The sequence below is a fragment of the Parasteatoda tepidariorum genome, chromosome 2 (genome assembly GCF_982258835.1).
Source record: "Parasteatoda tepidariorum strain Cologne lab strain chromosome 2, Ptep-v5.0, whole genome shotgun sequence".
Lineage (NCBI taxonomy): Eukaryota > Metazoa > Arthropoda > Arachnida > Araneae > Theridiidae > Parasteatoda > Parasteatoda tepidariorum.
In genome coordinates, this window is record NC_141756.1 from 27791791 (window position 1) to 27807861 (window position 16071).

General features: G+C 28.5%; 2 protein-coding genes across 2 annotated transcripts; both read right to left on the bottom strand.

Moving 5' to 3' along the window:
• Positions 1–3948: 3948 nt before the first annotated feature.
• On the bottom strand, positions 3949–6790 carry LOC139424966 (uncharacterized). Its single transcript, XM_071177320.2, has one exon. The coding sequence runs from the start codon at positions 6586–6588 to the stop codon at positions 4927–4929; it is 1662 nt and encodes a 553-aa protein (XP_071033421.1). The 5' UTR covers positions 6589–6790; the 3' UTR covers positions 3949–4926.
• A 4907-nt stretch (positions 6791–11697) lies between these two features.
• Positions 11698–15366, bottom strand: LOC107442463 (uncharacterized). Its single transcript, XM_087157078.1, has 2 exons — positions 13661–15366; positions 11698–11988 (listed from the first exon to the last, which is right to left on the bottom strand). The coding sequence occupies exon 1, from the start codon at positions 15278–15280 to the stop codon at positions 13706–13708; it is 1575 nt and encodes a 524-aa protein (XP_087013204.1). The 5' UTR covers positions 15281–15366; the 3' UTR covers positions 11698–11988; positions 13661–13705.
• Between the last annotated feature and the right edge of the window lie 705 nt (positions 15367–16071).

Sequence of the window (16071 nt, forward strand, 5' to 3'; positions counted from 1 at the left end):
ATACATACGTTTATCTAATACTGTTTTGACTTTAAAATAACGAGTGCGAATAAGATATTAATATATGCATAGATGTTAATATCTTATTTGAACACGTTATTTTGTAAGAGAAGAAATAAAAGAAATTAAAACTCTTTTATCAAATCGGTCCACGTAACAAGAATAATTTATCAGAAGAGCTTTTCCCATTCTTTCAAATTCTTGATCATGTGAATAAAATATTCAAATAATTTATATGATTTTTAACGTAAAAATCAAGTAGTTTGTTTTTCGGTTTATTAAATTCTTAACGCTCTTTTTTTGCCCGGACTACTATAGCATTTCCTTTGTTTAATTTTTCTTTTACTCAATTGAAAAATATTTTGAACTTTGCTTCGTTCGTTTTATTAAAAATAAAATGAATCATTAGAAAAAAATTTACATATATATATTTTGATTAAAAACTGTAAATTTAAAAAATGCGTCAGCATTATTGATTAAAATATTACAAGAAATATGTGCAAAGAAATTGTTGTTTTTTTAATTATACTATATTATTTAAAATAATCAAAGTTTAAATTATGTGTAAAAACAACGAAAATATCAAGATAAAATTTATTCAACAGATTTATTCTTATGTAAATTTTTTATTATTAACACGTAAATTTAACCTCTAATTTTTTATTTGTTTCATTTCAAGAAGACATCGATTGATGTTACGTGCACTAGAAATCAATATCGAGGGACATTTTGAGCACCATATTTGGTGATCTCAAACATGCTAACATGTTAATTAATTAATGAAGACTATATTTTAAGTTATTTTTGAGTCTGATTTCGTTACTTAAAATATCTTCTGTACTAATTAATTCTCATATTTACGGTCATCTCCAACCATTAAGATTGAGTCCTAAAATGTGAAGATCCGATTATTAGATCAAAAGTTATTCAGGAAAGTCAGTTTCTTATTTGGCTTACTGGTCATTTATAATACGAAGATTTTCTCGTGTTTCAAAAAACTTATTTGCAAATTTTTAATATGGTTAAAAGAAATGACAAACATTAAGTGTTAAATAAAACTATATTAAATAAAAGAAAGCCTTTCAGCATATATTACAGTAGGACATACTAAAATGCGTTTCATTTTAGACATCAAATCGCTGGTGAATTTTTAAATATGAACACAGCTAGAAATTCGTGTTTACGAAAATGGTCACAGCTGAACATGCGTATTTAAGAAAACAAACAAAACTGAAAATACGTGTATAAGAAAATGAACACAGCTCGAAATGTGTGCTTACAAAAATGGACATAGTTAAAATGCATGTTCATGAAATGGACGCAGTTCAAAATGCTCATCTTCGAAAATGAACACAGTTTGAAAAGCGTGTATATACAAAAATGGACACATGAAAAAATTGCGCCTGATCAGTTTTTCCCCCAAATTTAGCAATTAAATGAAGAATTATGTTCTTATTTTTCCTTACTTAATACCCTTCCTTAACCCCTTGGGGACGGGTGATTCAGAAAAGCATTCGTACAAAATCAGAATCAAGTTGCAATTAAATAAAAAACGGTAACTTAAATGTAGTCGTTACTAATTTGACAGACTTACTTTGCTTTTATTTTAATTATTGTTAGTTTAATCATATATATAATCAATGTTAATTCAAAGTATAACTAAATAGTTTTATTTTGAACAAAGTAATGGTGAATTAAATAAATCAAAAAATTATAACTCCGCCCACAAATAAACTGCTAAAGAAATACTTTGATTACCAGTTTTATCTTCTTACCCTGATTGATACGGTTTTTTGCTGTCACGTATTTGTGACAGTCGGCGCGAAAGGGTTAAGCATAATAATTACTGTGCTGAGTCCCTAATTTCGGGGGACAGAAAGTCAAGGATATTACGGATGCAACTTTTCAGACTATATCTTCATATTCAGAACTCTAAACAATAAAGTGAGTTTTAAATTTCTACAACGTAAATTTATTGCCACTGTTATACATTTATAGAACCCGTAATATCCCTGGTGAAAGAGAAACAGTTGACTTTTAATATCTTTTCAAACGAATAATAATTTAATAAAATGTACCAAGTGATAAGTGATTTTTGGAAATAGGTGATACCACGTTACGAATTTTTTTGGATTCATTAGTTTATTCTTTACAGAGTTGGCCAGAAGTGTAATCGGTTACATTTTCCGATTACAGTAATCAATTACTTGTAATCATGATTACAAGATAACATAATTTTGATTACAGCTGTAATCGTGATTACAACAAAGAATTACAGTAATCAATTACTTGTAATCATGATTACAACTTTGATTACAGCTGCAATCATGATTACATAGTTGATTACAGTAATCAATTACTTGTAATCGTGATTACAACTGTAGTCGACGGCCAACTCTGATTCTTTACTCATAAAAGAAAATTTGAAAAAATGGAATCGAATTTTATGCTAATTTTCCTAAATAGCTATGTCCATTTTTTTTAAATATACATTTCAATCTGTATCCGTTTTCTTAAACATATATATTTTGAGCTATGTCCATTTTCGTACACATATTCCAGATTTTAAAACTCATCGACAATACGGAATTATAATATACGATAGGGAAATACAGTACAGTGAATTTAAGTAATATTAAATATTAAGTAAAATTAAATATTATATATTTGTTAAAAATATTAAATAAAATAAAATATTAAATAAAATAAAATATTAAATAAATATTAAATAAATTTAAATATTAAATAAAATTTAATATAAAATAAATATTAAATAAAATTAAGTATTAAATAAAATTAAATATTAAATAAATATTAAATGAAAAAATATTTCTGAAAATCCTTTAACAAAACATTCTGAAATGCGCTAAGTTTGTTCAGTTAGGCAAAGCATGAAATTATAGAAAGAAAATTAAAATTAAATAAAGTTGAACGAACTCTTCCAATGCATTTTCTATTGCACCAAAGTATTTACAAATCTACAGGGTGTCTCAGTTAAGCGTTTCAGAACTTCTGAGAGGGGTAGGGGGCATCCTGACGACTCGAAATCATACAGCAATGCGGGGTCGGAAATGCTTTCCTGACGCGGTAGATGGCGTTGTTCAAAAGTTCCGACCGAGCTTTCCAGTGCTTTGGCCTCCTCAGTCACCCGACCTATCATGTCTTGATTTTTATTTCTGGGGTCTTATGAAAACACTGGCTTATGACACCCCTGTTGACAATGCTGAGAAGCTGGTTGCAAGAATCACAGTAGCTGCCGGAGAAATTCGAGATATGCCTTTAGTATTGCAGAATGTTCGGATGTCCATGCACCGGAGATGTGAAGTGTGCATTGTAGCCGGTGGCAGAAACTTCGAACACTTACTTTGACCCATGTGCCTTATGCTTTTTTCAATGTATTATTAAAACGATTTTTCACTTGCGGTCTCTTTTCTTTATGGTGCTTCTGTGTACGTCACCTCTTCAGGAAATCATTTCCGACCCCACATTGCTATATGATTTCGAGTCGACAGGATGCCCCCTACCCCTCTTAGAAGTTCTGAAACGCTTAACTGAGACACCCTGTATAGATTAATATATTTATCAATTGCTTATTGATTTATCTATTTTGATGGTTAAAAGTAAAGAGCTTTACGATTGCTAGCCATTAAAATAACTAGCGTCTATCGCTAATATACTTATAAATATTATAAATAAATTATTGAAATTATTTATTTATAATATTTATGCGTGGGTTCTCTCTGTCATCTCTAATTGCATAAAAATGCTCCCCTGGTTGTAGAGTTCTTTTGAATTTCTATCAGCACTCAACAAATTAATTCAACCATTTTCCATATAATACACATCAAACAAAAGAAGTTATTTTAAGTCTCAAATATTTTCTTCGAGTAATAATTTTCTCTTTTAGAAACTAAATTTATAATTATTTAACAATTGCTAAAATTTTAATTTTGAAGAAACATTTATTATTTTTATTTTCAATGTTATAGGTAATATTTAAACAGAAAGCTAAAAACAACATTATAAAAAATACAGACAATATAACAATAGCAAAATGCATATAATAACAAACATTTTAAAGATATTATTCACAGTTAGATCTTAAAATGTTTTTTCTTATGATTTTTCCAGTTTTTAGCGGAGGCTCGAAATATTATAAAACTAATTCATACTCTTTAGTTCTTTGAATAAAAATAAAGATAACAATAAAAAAATCATGAGATATACATACATTGCCTTGAACATATATTATTAGAATGATAGTCAAAAAATAAATAAAAGATTCACAAATTCACAAGTTCACAAATTAACCCGTTATCTGTTTTTATTGTTTTTGATAACGAGCTATGGTATTTGTGCACCCGTTTTTGACATAATCTAGCGTTCCGGTTTAGTGCTTCTATTTCATTTTGTTTTTCAAGTAGGATAAACTAGACTTTCTGAAAATTTACTTTCAGTCAATTAAATATCTCCAAAATTACAACAGGGGGAGACAAAAAGCAAGTTAGCATTAAAACAGATTAGGGGTTAATACTCAAGAAAAGTAAGTCATCGAAATATGACGAACCTTAACTGGAAAAGACTAAATAATTATATAAGCCAATTTAATTGCATTATGAAACTCAAAAGGATTCCTTAAAATAACTTTGTCACCCCTGAGTCCTCCAGCAAAGAAACAGTTTTTGATGCTTTTAATCTCACCTACTCGTTGAAGACTTATAAGAATGTGATAATTTTTATTTTTTCATCACTTAAGCATCAATGTACGATCATTAACTAAATACTTGCTTGACGCTATATATAATACACTTTCGGGCAGAATTTGTTTCTAAAAAATATACTTAGGGTAATCATCACCTATACAAAAAAAAAAAGAAAAAGGAATCGCACAAAATGTTCTAAAATTCTTTCAAGGAAAATTATTGTTTATCTGCCCGATAAACTCTTTGACTCACAATTAAGCTTTTGAGACAATTTAAAAAACAGTTCAGTGGCAAGTTTTACATTATTCTCGACCCATGTGGACCATTCTGGCGAAGGTAAAACTTTAAGAGAGTGTCTTACAATGTAATCAGTGGCAGCCGATTTTAAGGTGGCGTCATTCACCAGGTCAGCCACATATAGCACATTACACACATTATTCAGTGACATGACAGATCCCAGGTACCCGGAACACATATCCTTCAGAGAAAGAACTTCATATTTATCAGCAATAACCATAAGATTTATAGCATTTTCGTCATCCATTTCGTTAACTGTTCCAGAATATAAGTACTCCAGAAACAATTTTAGAGTTGTGGGTTCCACGTCGGGAATTTCAACAATACCGGTCTTGCTTTCAAGCATGTCTTGTTCAAGCATGGCACAGAAAACAGGGGATCTAGCTGCTAGAAGTGCCTTGTGGGCCGGAATTACTTCACCATCTGCTTTTAAATTTACATCAGTAAATTTAGAATCTGCAAACATATTCTTTAGGTGGTTCTGCAAACGTAAGATGCTGTCAGTTCGTGTAGCCGAAGTTCGTTTTGGGTTTAATATAACCGCGGCACACGGCACATTAGAGTTTTGAAGTTTATTACCGTTATCAGTATTTAAATGTTCGTTGCAGTAGTTAATTCTTGAAAAAATGGAATCATTAGTAGAGGATACTTCAATCTTTAGTTTAATATCATTATGAGGTTGACATGTTGTAAGATCAAGAACTGATTTATGAATAACACCTGGTAATTCCCAAGTTTCGTTCGAAAAAAGACGGGAAGAAGTTTTACTTAAAAGTTCTCTTCCTTTTGAATCTAAGAAAGTTACGATGCAAGAAATAAAGCGTGAGTATTTGTACTTAACTGTTGAGCAAACTTGGACGTAAATTTGATCGCCAACAACTTTGTAGATGAGCACAACTGGGAGCATATCAGGAAAGATTATTTCTTTTCTCCTTGACCATTCGGAAGATTCCGGAATCCTGATAATCCAATTATGCTTAAAGTTATCCACACAAATTTCAGTAAAGGCTTCGCAACTGGAATATTGATTTCCTCTTGGAACAAATGGCAACACATCGTGAGTTTTTATCAAATAGCAGCGGAGTACTAAAGTGTCTACAGGCCATAGTTCCATTTCCTCTTGGAGTTCATCGATTTTGACTAACTCAAACTCTGTTGATTTGGCACCTCTAAGAATTTCTTGATTCTGAAAATCACAAATTTTCACCGTATTGCCATTTAAGCTCGCCAACTCGAATCGTAAATCGATAGTAATTTTCTCTTCACTTTCATCGCCTTCGTTGTATTGATATCGATACAATACACATGCAACACTGAAGGACATGTATCGACCATAACCTCTAGGATAAAGTAAAATTGTCCATTCACTTCCCCCTAAATTTCCGACTTTAAATAAAGGACTTCGAATGCACTGTCCACATCTTTGATAAGCAAAAGAATAATTTTCTATTTTCCATGTGCATAAAAAGTTTTTATTTTCACCTGTCGCCATTTTATATTTCAATACTAAATAAGGAATATTTGGTAATGAAACCTTGCTTTGTAGCTCTCCAGAAATAATAAATTTCAGCTCTTTCTTCCAAAACATGAAACAGAAGGAAGAATCATTTTCTACCCGTTATCGAGATAATCACGCATGCGCAAAACTTGTTTTAACAGGGAAAGAGAAGGAAAGGACTTCGTAATCTATGTTCAAATCATTTTTGTATGCGTTTAATATGATGACGTGTAATGTTTTACGTCCTGAAGAGAAAAAAAAAGCGAACTTAATTTTAAGGCTATCTTAATTTAAAATGAACTATGATTTTGATTTAAAACGAATTAAATTAAGCAGAATAATTTATTTTAAGTGTTTTTAAAAAAATAATTTTTAAAAATTAAGTTTTGACGAAGTTAAACAATCTACTTTAAACAATCCTAAAATCTTTTTTTTATTATATTATACAGATTAATTATTAGAGGTATAGCAGCAAATTTTAGGTTTTGTATACGTTATCATACATATTTAAATGAATCAATTTCATAATTTTTACGCGTTTGATTTTTCTTATTTTTTTTAATTTTATTATTTTTTAAGCAACTAAAATTAGATTGTCAAAATGTTACGGAAATATGGTTTAAATTTAAAATTAAAATCATTTTTATTTATTGCTTTTCACAATTAAATTTAGTTTTCTTTTATTTAATTAACTAAATATGTAAAGGTTATTATTTTTTTTTTGTTTATTCTTTCATTGGTTTATTCAATTTAATCAGAACCAAAATACATAAATTGCAAATTCGAATGACTTAAATTAACTAGATATAATAAAAAATTCAAATTTCCTCAGTTCAATTTTAATCACAAATATTCTTTCATAATAAAACTTTATATATAGTATTTCAATTTTATATTTAGTCTTGAAAATCTTCTAAAGTTTTAAATTTAAATCTGATTTTATTCTTATTTCAATCATGTCTGTTTTTACTGAATAAATGTGTCATATTTTAATTTTCATAAAATGATGCAGCATCATTAGTTTTTTTTTCTTCTCCTATTTATGGTGCGTTTTTTGAAACTCTTTCTGACGAATCATTTAAAATTAAAGCAATAAAATGTACCAATATTTTTAAGAGGCGAATACTTTCCTTTTAAATTAAAATAAATAACTGCTGCCGCAGTACGCGTTAATGTCTGATTAAAGTTTGCTTTATAAATTTCCGAACATTATGTTTAAAAACTTAAAACTTGAATACTTAAAAATTATAGTACTTTAAATAGATGGTAATAGAATAATTTGTAATTTAAATGAATTTTTTCTTTGAGTCATCAAATATGAAACTACTTTTTAAAAACACTTGTTACTAAATGCAAAATTTATTTTGTAGTAAAATGGTAACGAATAATAAAAGAATTGTAAACTAAATGCATATTTAGCGAGAGAATATGTAACAGGGCCTTAAGACACCTTATGTACCGCCTCTAAAAATGATTATAAAAATATTACTGTTATCAATAATATTAGTAATAATTTTCAAAAATTACAAATATGACTGTATTAAAATTAATCTTTTACCAATAAGGAATCTGAAAGTAATAAAAAATTAATTCTATGTACTAAATGCAAATTTAGAAAGATAATTTGGAATAGCACTTAAATGCAGTATCGTGATATTAAATGACCTAAAATGATTTAAAAAATGTTGGTCATTATGTGCCATTACAATGATGCCATTAGTAATTATTTTCGAGAATCATAATTATGAATGTGCCACATCTTTTCGACTCTCATAATTTTGTGACATGAAACAAAAATTAAATAATTAAGCTATTTATTCAGCAAGAATATTTCCATCATAAATAAAGAAGAGGTATTGTTCACCAAAAATAATTATAAAATAGCAATAAAACAAGTACTAATTTACGGAAATTTCATTTTGCTCTTTCAGATCACTTAATAAAGTACCTTTTTTACCCTAACAGTGCTAGGTAATACTGCTATTTCTAGAATGAAATCATTATTTAAACGATTATTGTTATTTCAGATTGATTAACGTTATAAAGATCTTCTGATACAAATTGTATTAGCAGAAAGTTTTGTTCACAATCTTTCAAAGTATGTCTCAGTTTTGACCTCGAGAAATTTCTATTATTTTCTGTTAATCTTAATATTACTTTTTTATTAGTAAAGTTTCTGAGTTTTGAAAAGGTATTAACTTGAGCAATTTTACCCATTTTTCCCCTCTTGCATCAAAGCTAGAGTCATACAGTTTCATTTGAACAAATATGAGAATGTTTATTTCGAAATATGAGAATGTTTATTGCGCTATGAGAATGTTTATTTCGAAAAGAATAGAAGAGAAATTATAGGCCAGCTGGTAAGTATCCTACTCACCGATTCCTTGACAAAGGAATTGATTGAAAGGCTTGACTTTGTCAAGCCTGTTTTGTCCTTTTTTTTATAATTTCCGAAATCCTAGTGGAGTTCTATTATTGCCCAGCCATTTTAGTTCTTCGGTGTGAAATTATAAAATAAAAAAAGTTTGTTAGTTTTAGACAAGGCCTGATTATCGTGAAGACAGAAGGGGCGAATAACCAGAAATACAAACTATAGGGGCTCCCACCTTTTAATGTTTAAAAAATTTTAATTGTGCACTTAAAACTTTATTCAAGTTTGCGCTTATTCATTAAACTTTTACACTTCTTGAATCTTTACCCAAATTGTCCAATGACGCATATGAGCCAATACTTACTTTTGCTACAGTGAAAACATAACTGCAACGCTTTTCAAAACTTTCGGACTCATTCTGATCAGTAGGCAACATGTGAATAGGGGTCATTTTCAAATTGGGGAGACACTTAAAAAATATTTTTAAAAATTTAAAAATATTGTAATTAATAATCGTGAAACTTTCAGCTGCAATTGTAATGTTTCGTGTACATAAAACTCAAAACAACAACGCACGTTTGATTTAGATCATTAAGTAAATAAAAAACTTGAATCTGGATTATTTTTCCTTCTATTACCTGTACTCAAAAAAGTTCAAATAAAAAAACAAGTAATCAGAAACAGAAAACATCTCAGTTTCAGTACTTACATTGTAATTAAAACCATGTATAGAATGAATTGTATTTTCTATATTATTATTTTTATCAACATAAAAGATAAAAATATTTCCCTTCTGTTACTATTTACGAAACAATTTAAACTTTTAAATTGCGCATTTGTATTTGAATTTGTATATTAAAAAGTTTTCACACAGCTTACTCGCTAGTCAAATTTACACACATTGTAAATCCCTAAAAGTGCTTTATTGTTATATTATATAGAGATGTAAAGCATAATAAGTGGTAGATAACAGAATAGAAATAGGTTACACAATAAAAAGCTGATAGTAGATCTATATTTTAAATGATGTTGCGTTGCAAATTACTGAACTTTAGCCATATAAATATTGATACCTACCTATATTTCTTTGAATGATTTTAATATGTAAAAAATTAATAAAAAGTTAAACATTAACTGAATCTGAATCTTGTTTTATTGCCTATGTTCAAAAATGTTTAAATAAGAAAAAATAACTCATCAGAAACAAGTAAATATCATGGTTTGGCACCTTTATTATTGTTACATACATGTAGAATCAATTTTTTTTATATAATTATTTTTATTATTATTATGAAAGAAAAAAAATTCCAGTTTGTTACTATTTACGGAAATAATGCTCTATTTAATCGAGGAATTCCGTATTTCAAGTTAATACTTAAAATTTTTTGCATAATTTAAACTCCAGACAAATTTATACTGTAAATCACTAAAATTGCTTTTTATTAGCTGTTGCCATTAACGTGAATTAGCATTTTTATCTCTACAATTGTTCGATAAGGTTTAGCAAGTTACTAAAAACAAAAAATATCTCAATTTTAACACCTTCATTGTTGTTTTTTAACAATATAAAAGATAAAAATGTTTCCTTTCTGTTATTGTTTACGAAACAAATAGAACTTTTATTATCTTATATTTCAAGTTATCTAATCTTATATTTAAATTTATAACAATAGCAATACCCTGAAATATTACTTATCTTATATTTCAAGTTATTACTTAAAATTGTTTTTTGCATAACTCACACTCTAGTCTAATTTACACTGTATATAACTAAATTTTTTTTGTTAAATTATTTAAAAATGTAACGCTTAACGGTGTGAAAATGTAACAGAATGAAAAACATATTTTAAATGATCTTGCGTTGCAAATTACTAAACTTGAATCTTGAAAATACCTTCCTATATTTCTTTTAATAAACTTAATATGCAGTTAAATACTAAATCAAAAGTAGTCATTAAATAAAGTTACCATGAACATAGTAACATGGTAGAGAAAGACAGGGGGCAAAGGAAACTGTATACATCTATAGATATATGCATATATTTTTATTTATTTTTATTTTATTTTGTACGATTCAAGCTATAAGGGCAACTATATAAAATTTTCCTCTTCGCGAAATTTGTTAACTGTTAAATTATTATTTTATTTTTAACCTTATTTTATTTTGCTACAGGCCGGTAAGTTTGGTTTCTGCTTTATTTTATTTCACACTCTTTTTAAACTGATTGTTTTAGCGATATCGACACATTATAAAGAATAGTTTTATCTTAGGATAATTATTCTTTATTCAGAAAGATTGCATTAAAATATGGCAAAAGATGTGTCTTGAGGTAGACTTTTGCTTTTTCCCATTAATAGTTTTCTATTTTATATTATTTTGTTATTATTTGTGATAAACCATTGAAATTTATATGATTAATAATTACAGTAATTGCTTGAACAGACGTTGCGCTTACAGTCTACAACGATGCAAAAACGATTCCCGGATGTGCTCAAAGGTGTCGGGAGTGATTTGATGCAATCCGTTGCAACATCAAAAGTACACAGCATGAAATTTATCTTTTAGTTCATAAATTTCAGAATAAAATTTAATTAACAAAATTTAATTATACCCACTTCTAAATTTGCTTCTTAAAGACTTTTTTTTTTATTTATAATGGTTCAAAAAAGCCTAGTTTTTAACTTTTTCTCCAAAAAATTTAGAAAGAAGTGGTTAAACATTTCATTATTTTATAAAAGTATTTTTAATATTTTACCAAAGATATTAAATCAATAGTACTGAAAAATAAAAAATATTTTTCTTGATCTTAAAAACGGAAACATAAAAATGTGATGACTTAAATAAAATTTTAATACATTTAATACATTTTATACATTTAATACAATAGTACTGAAAAATAAAAAAATATTTTCCTTGATCTTAAAAACGGAAACATAAAAATTTGATGATTTAAGTAAAATTTTAATACATTTAATACATTTTAATGAAATTTTAAAGTAATTTATATTTGAAATGAGGATACAAATTTCTGCGAAACATAATTTTTAACAAATTCTTCATTCATATTTTCACATCTGCTGGAACAAAACTTCCTCGTTTTATTTCTTCATACCTAAAACTAAATTATTAAAAATATAAATTCAAAAGCATACATATTGTATATTAGCACAATTTACAACTTAAAAAAGTTTTTTATGAGCAATTTTAAAGAACATTTACGCTGGAAAAGGGTTAAAATTAAGAAAAAATTTAAAGTTTCATAATCTATTTAAAACAGAGTTATTTAGTCGCAAAAGTCAATAGTTGTTTAGTTACTATTTTTTTCCTTTTCTCTCTCTCTCTCTTTTTATTTTTTATTTTACGTACGCTACACGTGCTTTACGTTTGTCACTCAAAATAACAACTTTTTCAAATCATTAATTACCGAATTGTTGTCAATATCAGCGATAAATACTGTTAAAACTTCTATTTCTCGAATATCAAGCTCACGCTGCCTCTGAACCATTTTTTGACGGTTATCGGATTAACAAGGCTAGTTAACCTTTCGCTTACAATGTACCATGTTGTACCAGTCATAAACAAAAGGTTAAAACTTGATGCCAAATTAATGTTTTTTCCCAAATTGAGTCTTTTAAGTTTTATTTTGTCAGTATATATCACCCAAATATGTATCGATATATTTATTTAAGTTTTTAAAGCAAAAATTTTATTCCTTGAAAAATCCTCCATGAAAATAATCAGTTGCCACATACGAAAATCTATAAAAATCCTCTTTTATAAAAGAGTGAAATCAAATAAATATAACCACATACCCATAAATATATTTTATGTGTCATTTCTTCACAAATTTACCAAAAATATAAAGATCACAGTAATAAAAACGAGTAACGAATAAACTTTTAAGCTCATTTACTCAAAGTCACTTTCCTCTTCCATTGAGTTCTTCAATTGAGTCCATAGTTCTTCAATTAGAATTTCTTCAATAATTCCGTAAGTTCATCAATGAAAGTGAAATCATATTAATTGGATTACTTTTAAATATTATAAAGCATGAAATTAACTAAGTGCTAGAAATTTAGCCCAACTCAAATTAATTCTTCGATAACCCAATTTATTCCTCGTGAAATTTTGAACCAGAGTAAAATTAAGTAAATTATAATTCCATCAACAACAAAAGAATTATGTTGAAAATTAAAAATGAGTAAAAAGCAACTTGACATGAAACAGAAAAGAAATCGAATAAATCCATGAAACTAAAACATTCTAAAGAAAAAAAAGACAATAAAATCATTAATTTAAAATTATATAAAAATATATTTTCAACATGGAAGGAAAACACATTGAAAAATTTTAATGGCTGTAATAGTCTTCTGTTTATGTCTAAAAATTTCAAATCAAGCAGGAAATTTTAAAAAAATCAGATTTCGGTGGAAAAATTGACGATTGGCAGACAATTTTTAAACCAGTGTTGAACGATGTATTCGCCTATACTGTTTAGCTGCTTATAATCTTTCACCTGGTAATGACAATTCACTAGATTTTATATTTACAACTTAATTTTTTTGTTGGCAGCTCGAAAAAGAAACTGCATCGGCTTGGTGACATTTTAAACGTATTAGTACACAAGTGTTGTTTTGAAAATGATTAATCTAATTTGAGCAGAAAAAAAGATATTGTTGGTTGTTAATTGTTGACAACACGAAAGTACAATTTTTAAAAGATATGGGTCATTACTTTTTACCACCGACATTTTCAAATAAAAACGAGAAATAGAAACACTCAAAACTTACCAAATAGATTAGCTGGATATACTCTTTACGATCTGTATTTACTAATCAGGAAGACACTTCTGCTACAATATCAGCAGCCAATTCTAAATTCTGCCTCAACCATTTTTTCCACTTTGAAGTAGATAGGATTTTCGAAACATTAGCTTTGATATACGCCATAGCGCACAACTTTAAATCTTCTTGATTAACCATATCGGCAACAGCAATTACATCGCACACATTTTCATCAGACAAGATGGTCTTCAAGTAAGCAGAACATCCCTCTTTAAGCGGTATAACTTGATACTTATCAGCAATTATCATCAGTTTGATGACATTTTCATGGCCATTCATTTCAACGGTGTCTGTGTAAATGTATTCTAAAAACAATTTGAGTGTCTCTACATCAACATCTGATAAATAAATAGTACCTGATTGACTCTCCAGCATATCTATATGAAGCATGGCTGAAAAAACGGGTGATCGTGCTGCCAGAAGAGCTTTATGGGCTGGCATAATTACATTTTCTGACTTCAATGTCACATCAGTAAATGTTTCATTCTTTAACAATTTGCATAAGTCATCTTGCAATGGCAAATGAACAGATTTCATTAATTCTTGCGATTTGAAGTCTACATTGCTTTCTTCAGTTTGCGTTGAGATTGAAATTCCTTCTGAATTAAGGGCTTCAGCTGCATTGGCTGGAATTTCATTATCTTCGTTGGTGGGAGCAGAAATCTCAGCTGCATTTGATATGCAAGAAGGTGAATAGATTAGGTTATCGAATCTAATTGAATTCGAAGATCTTGTCTCACATTTTAAATAACATTTGTCATCCATTCTTCCTATATAGAACCTTTCCCTTATACCCGATTTGACATAATATAATCGGGGAATCTCCTCCAAAACTAATGCTACTGTACCATCTGGATTAATAAATGATATTGTGCAAGATACAAGAATAACATCTTGGTCATTTTTTATGCAGAATGAAAGATACACTTCTCTATCCCTATTCACCGAGAAATTGACGCCGAATCTTGTAGACGGCGTCGTTACAACCTTTTCTCTATTCAAAGTGCGTAGATCTTTATACATGAAAGTAAAAGTATCGACTCCGTAAATAGTGTTGCATTCGCAATCAGACTTCGCTTCGTCAGCTCTTTGATTTTCAAGACAACTGCTGAAATTCTCACTGGAGCTATCGACTTTCATTCTCATTAAAACGCAACGAATTATTACAATATCTTCTGGTAAATCTTCCATATCCCTGTCTAAACCTAAATCTTTGAAATATATACAATCATTCTTTCCATCGTCAAAAGTCTGAATGCTAGAGGAAATACAAAGCACACCATTGATGTCAAGTAATTCAAATCGGTAACCCAGAACATGTTTCCCAACACTTTTTTTCAATATATCATGTAGCTCCAAAGTATTTGATGTTTCACTTTTGGCATTTAAGCAACTTAGTCTACAATAAGACTCGTTCAGATATCCTATGGTGCAAAAATCTACTGTCCACCGTGTTTGGCCTAGACATTCCACCTGGAATTCTGGACTTTTTATATATCTTTGTTCTCCAAACGAAACATTTTCGATTCTCCAAGTAAAAACAAACTCTCTCTTTTTACTGCTCATTTTCTTTGGAGTGTAGCTTAAAAAAATATTTAATCTCTACTTTTGCTTTTAAAAAGCTAGTTATGATCTGCGATGATAAAGAGTGCATTACCACTACACTTAGTAATGATATGCTGCTCCTTTATCTATATTTGCGATGATGAAAACTGGAAACAATCGGTTCTATCTAGCAGTGTGCAGAGGGGTAGGGAACGGTTGCAGATATCAAGCAAAAGAGGGGATCCAGATGACTGCTGTAGACTCTAAAATTTAAATAATCAAAGCAATCTAATTTTATTTAATTATCTCTAGTGATTATAATGGACAATTACAATTTAATGACAAATTAGGCAGTTTAGCAGTCCTCTTTTTTTACTGTATCATCAAAGAATTCATATAAGAATACTGAAAATCACAAATTTCTTACAAATTCTCGATTAAATTCTAAAATGAGTTTTCAAAACTGATTATGCATCTATAATCGCCTTGAAGAAATATTCTGAATGTACCTCCCCCACCCCTTTTTTTTTCTCCGAATTGATTCCCGAGAAAAAATTTACAATTGACATTGAAAAATAGAATATACTTATAAAAAACATTGACATTCTAGATATTTTTTATTTACTGCTAATGTTTCGTTCCTCATTTTAAAATAGAAAGTAAAAAACAATGACCTATACGTATACGATAACGATTTTTGTTTCTATATTTGATAGAAACGATTATTTTCCACTGGTTTTAATAAAATTGATTTTTATAGAATTGAAACATATACTTAATAACCTCTCTTCAATTCTTCAAAGATTTATTTG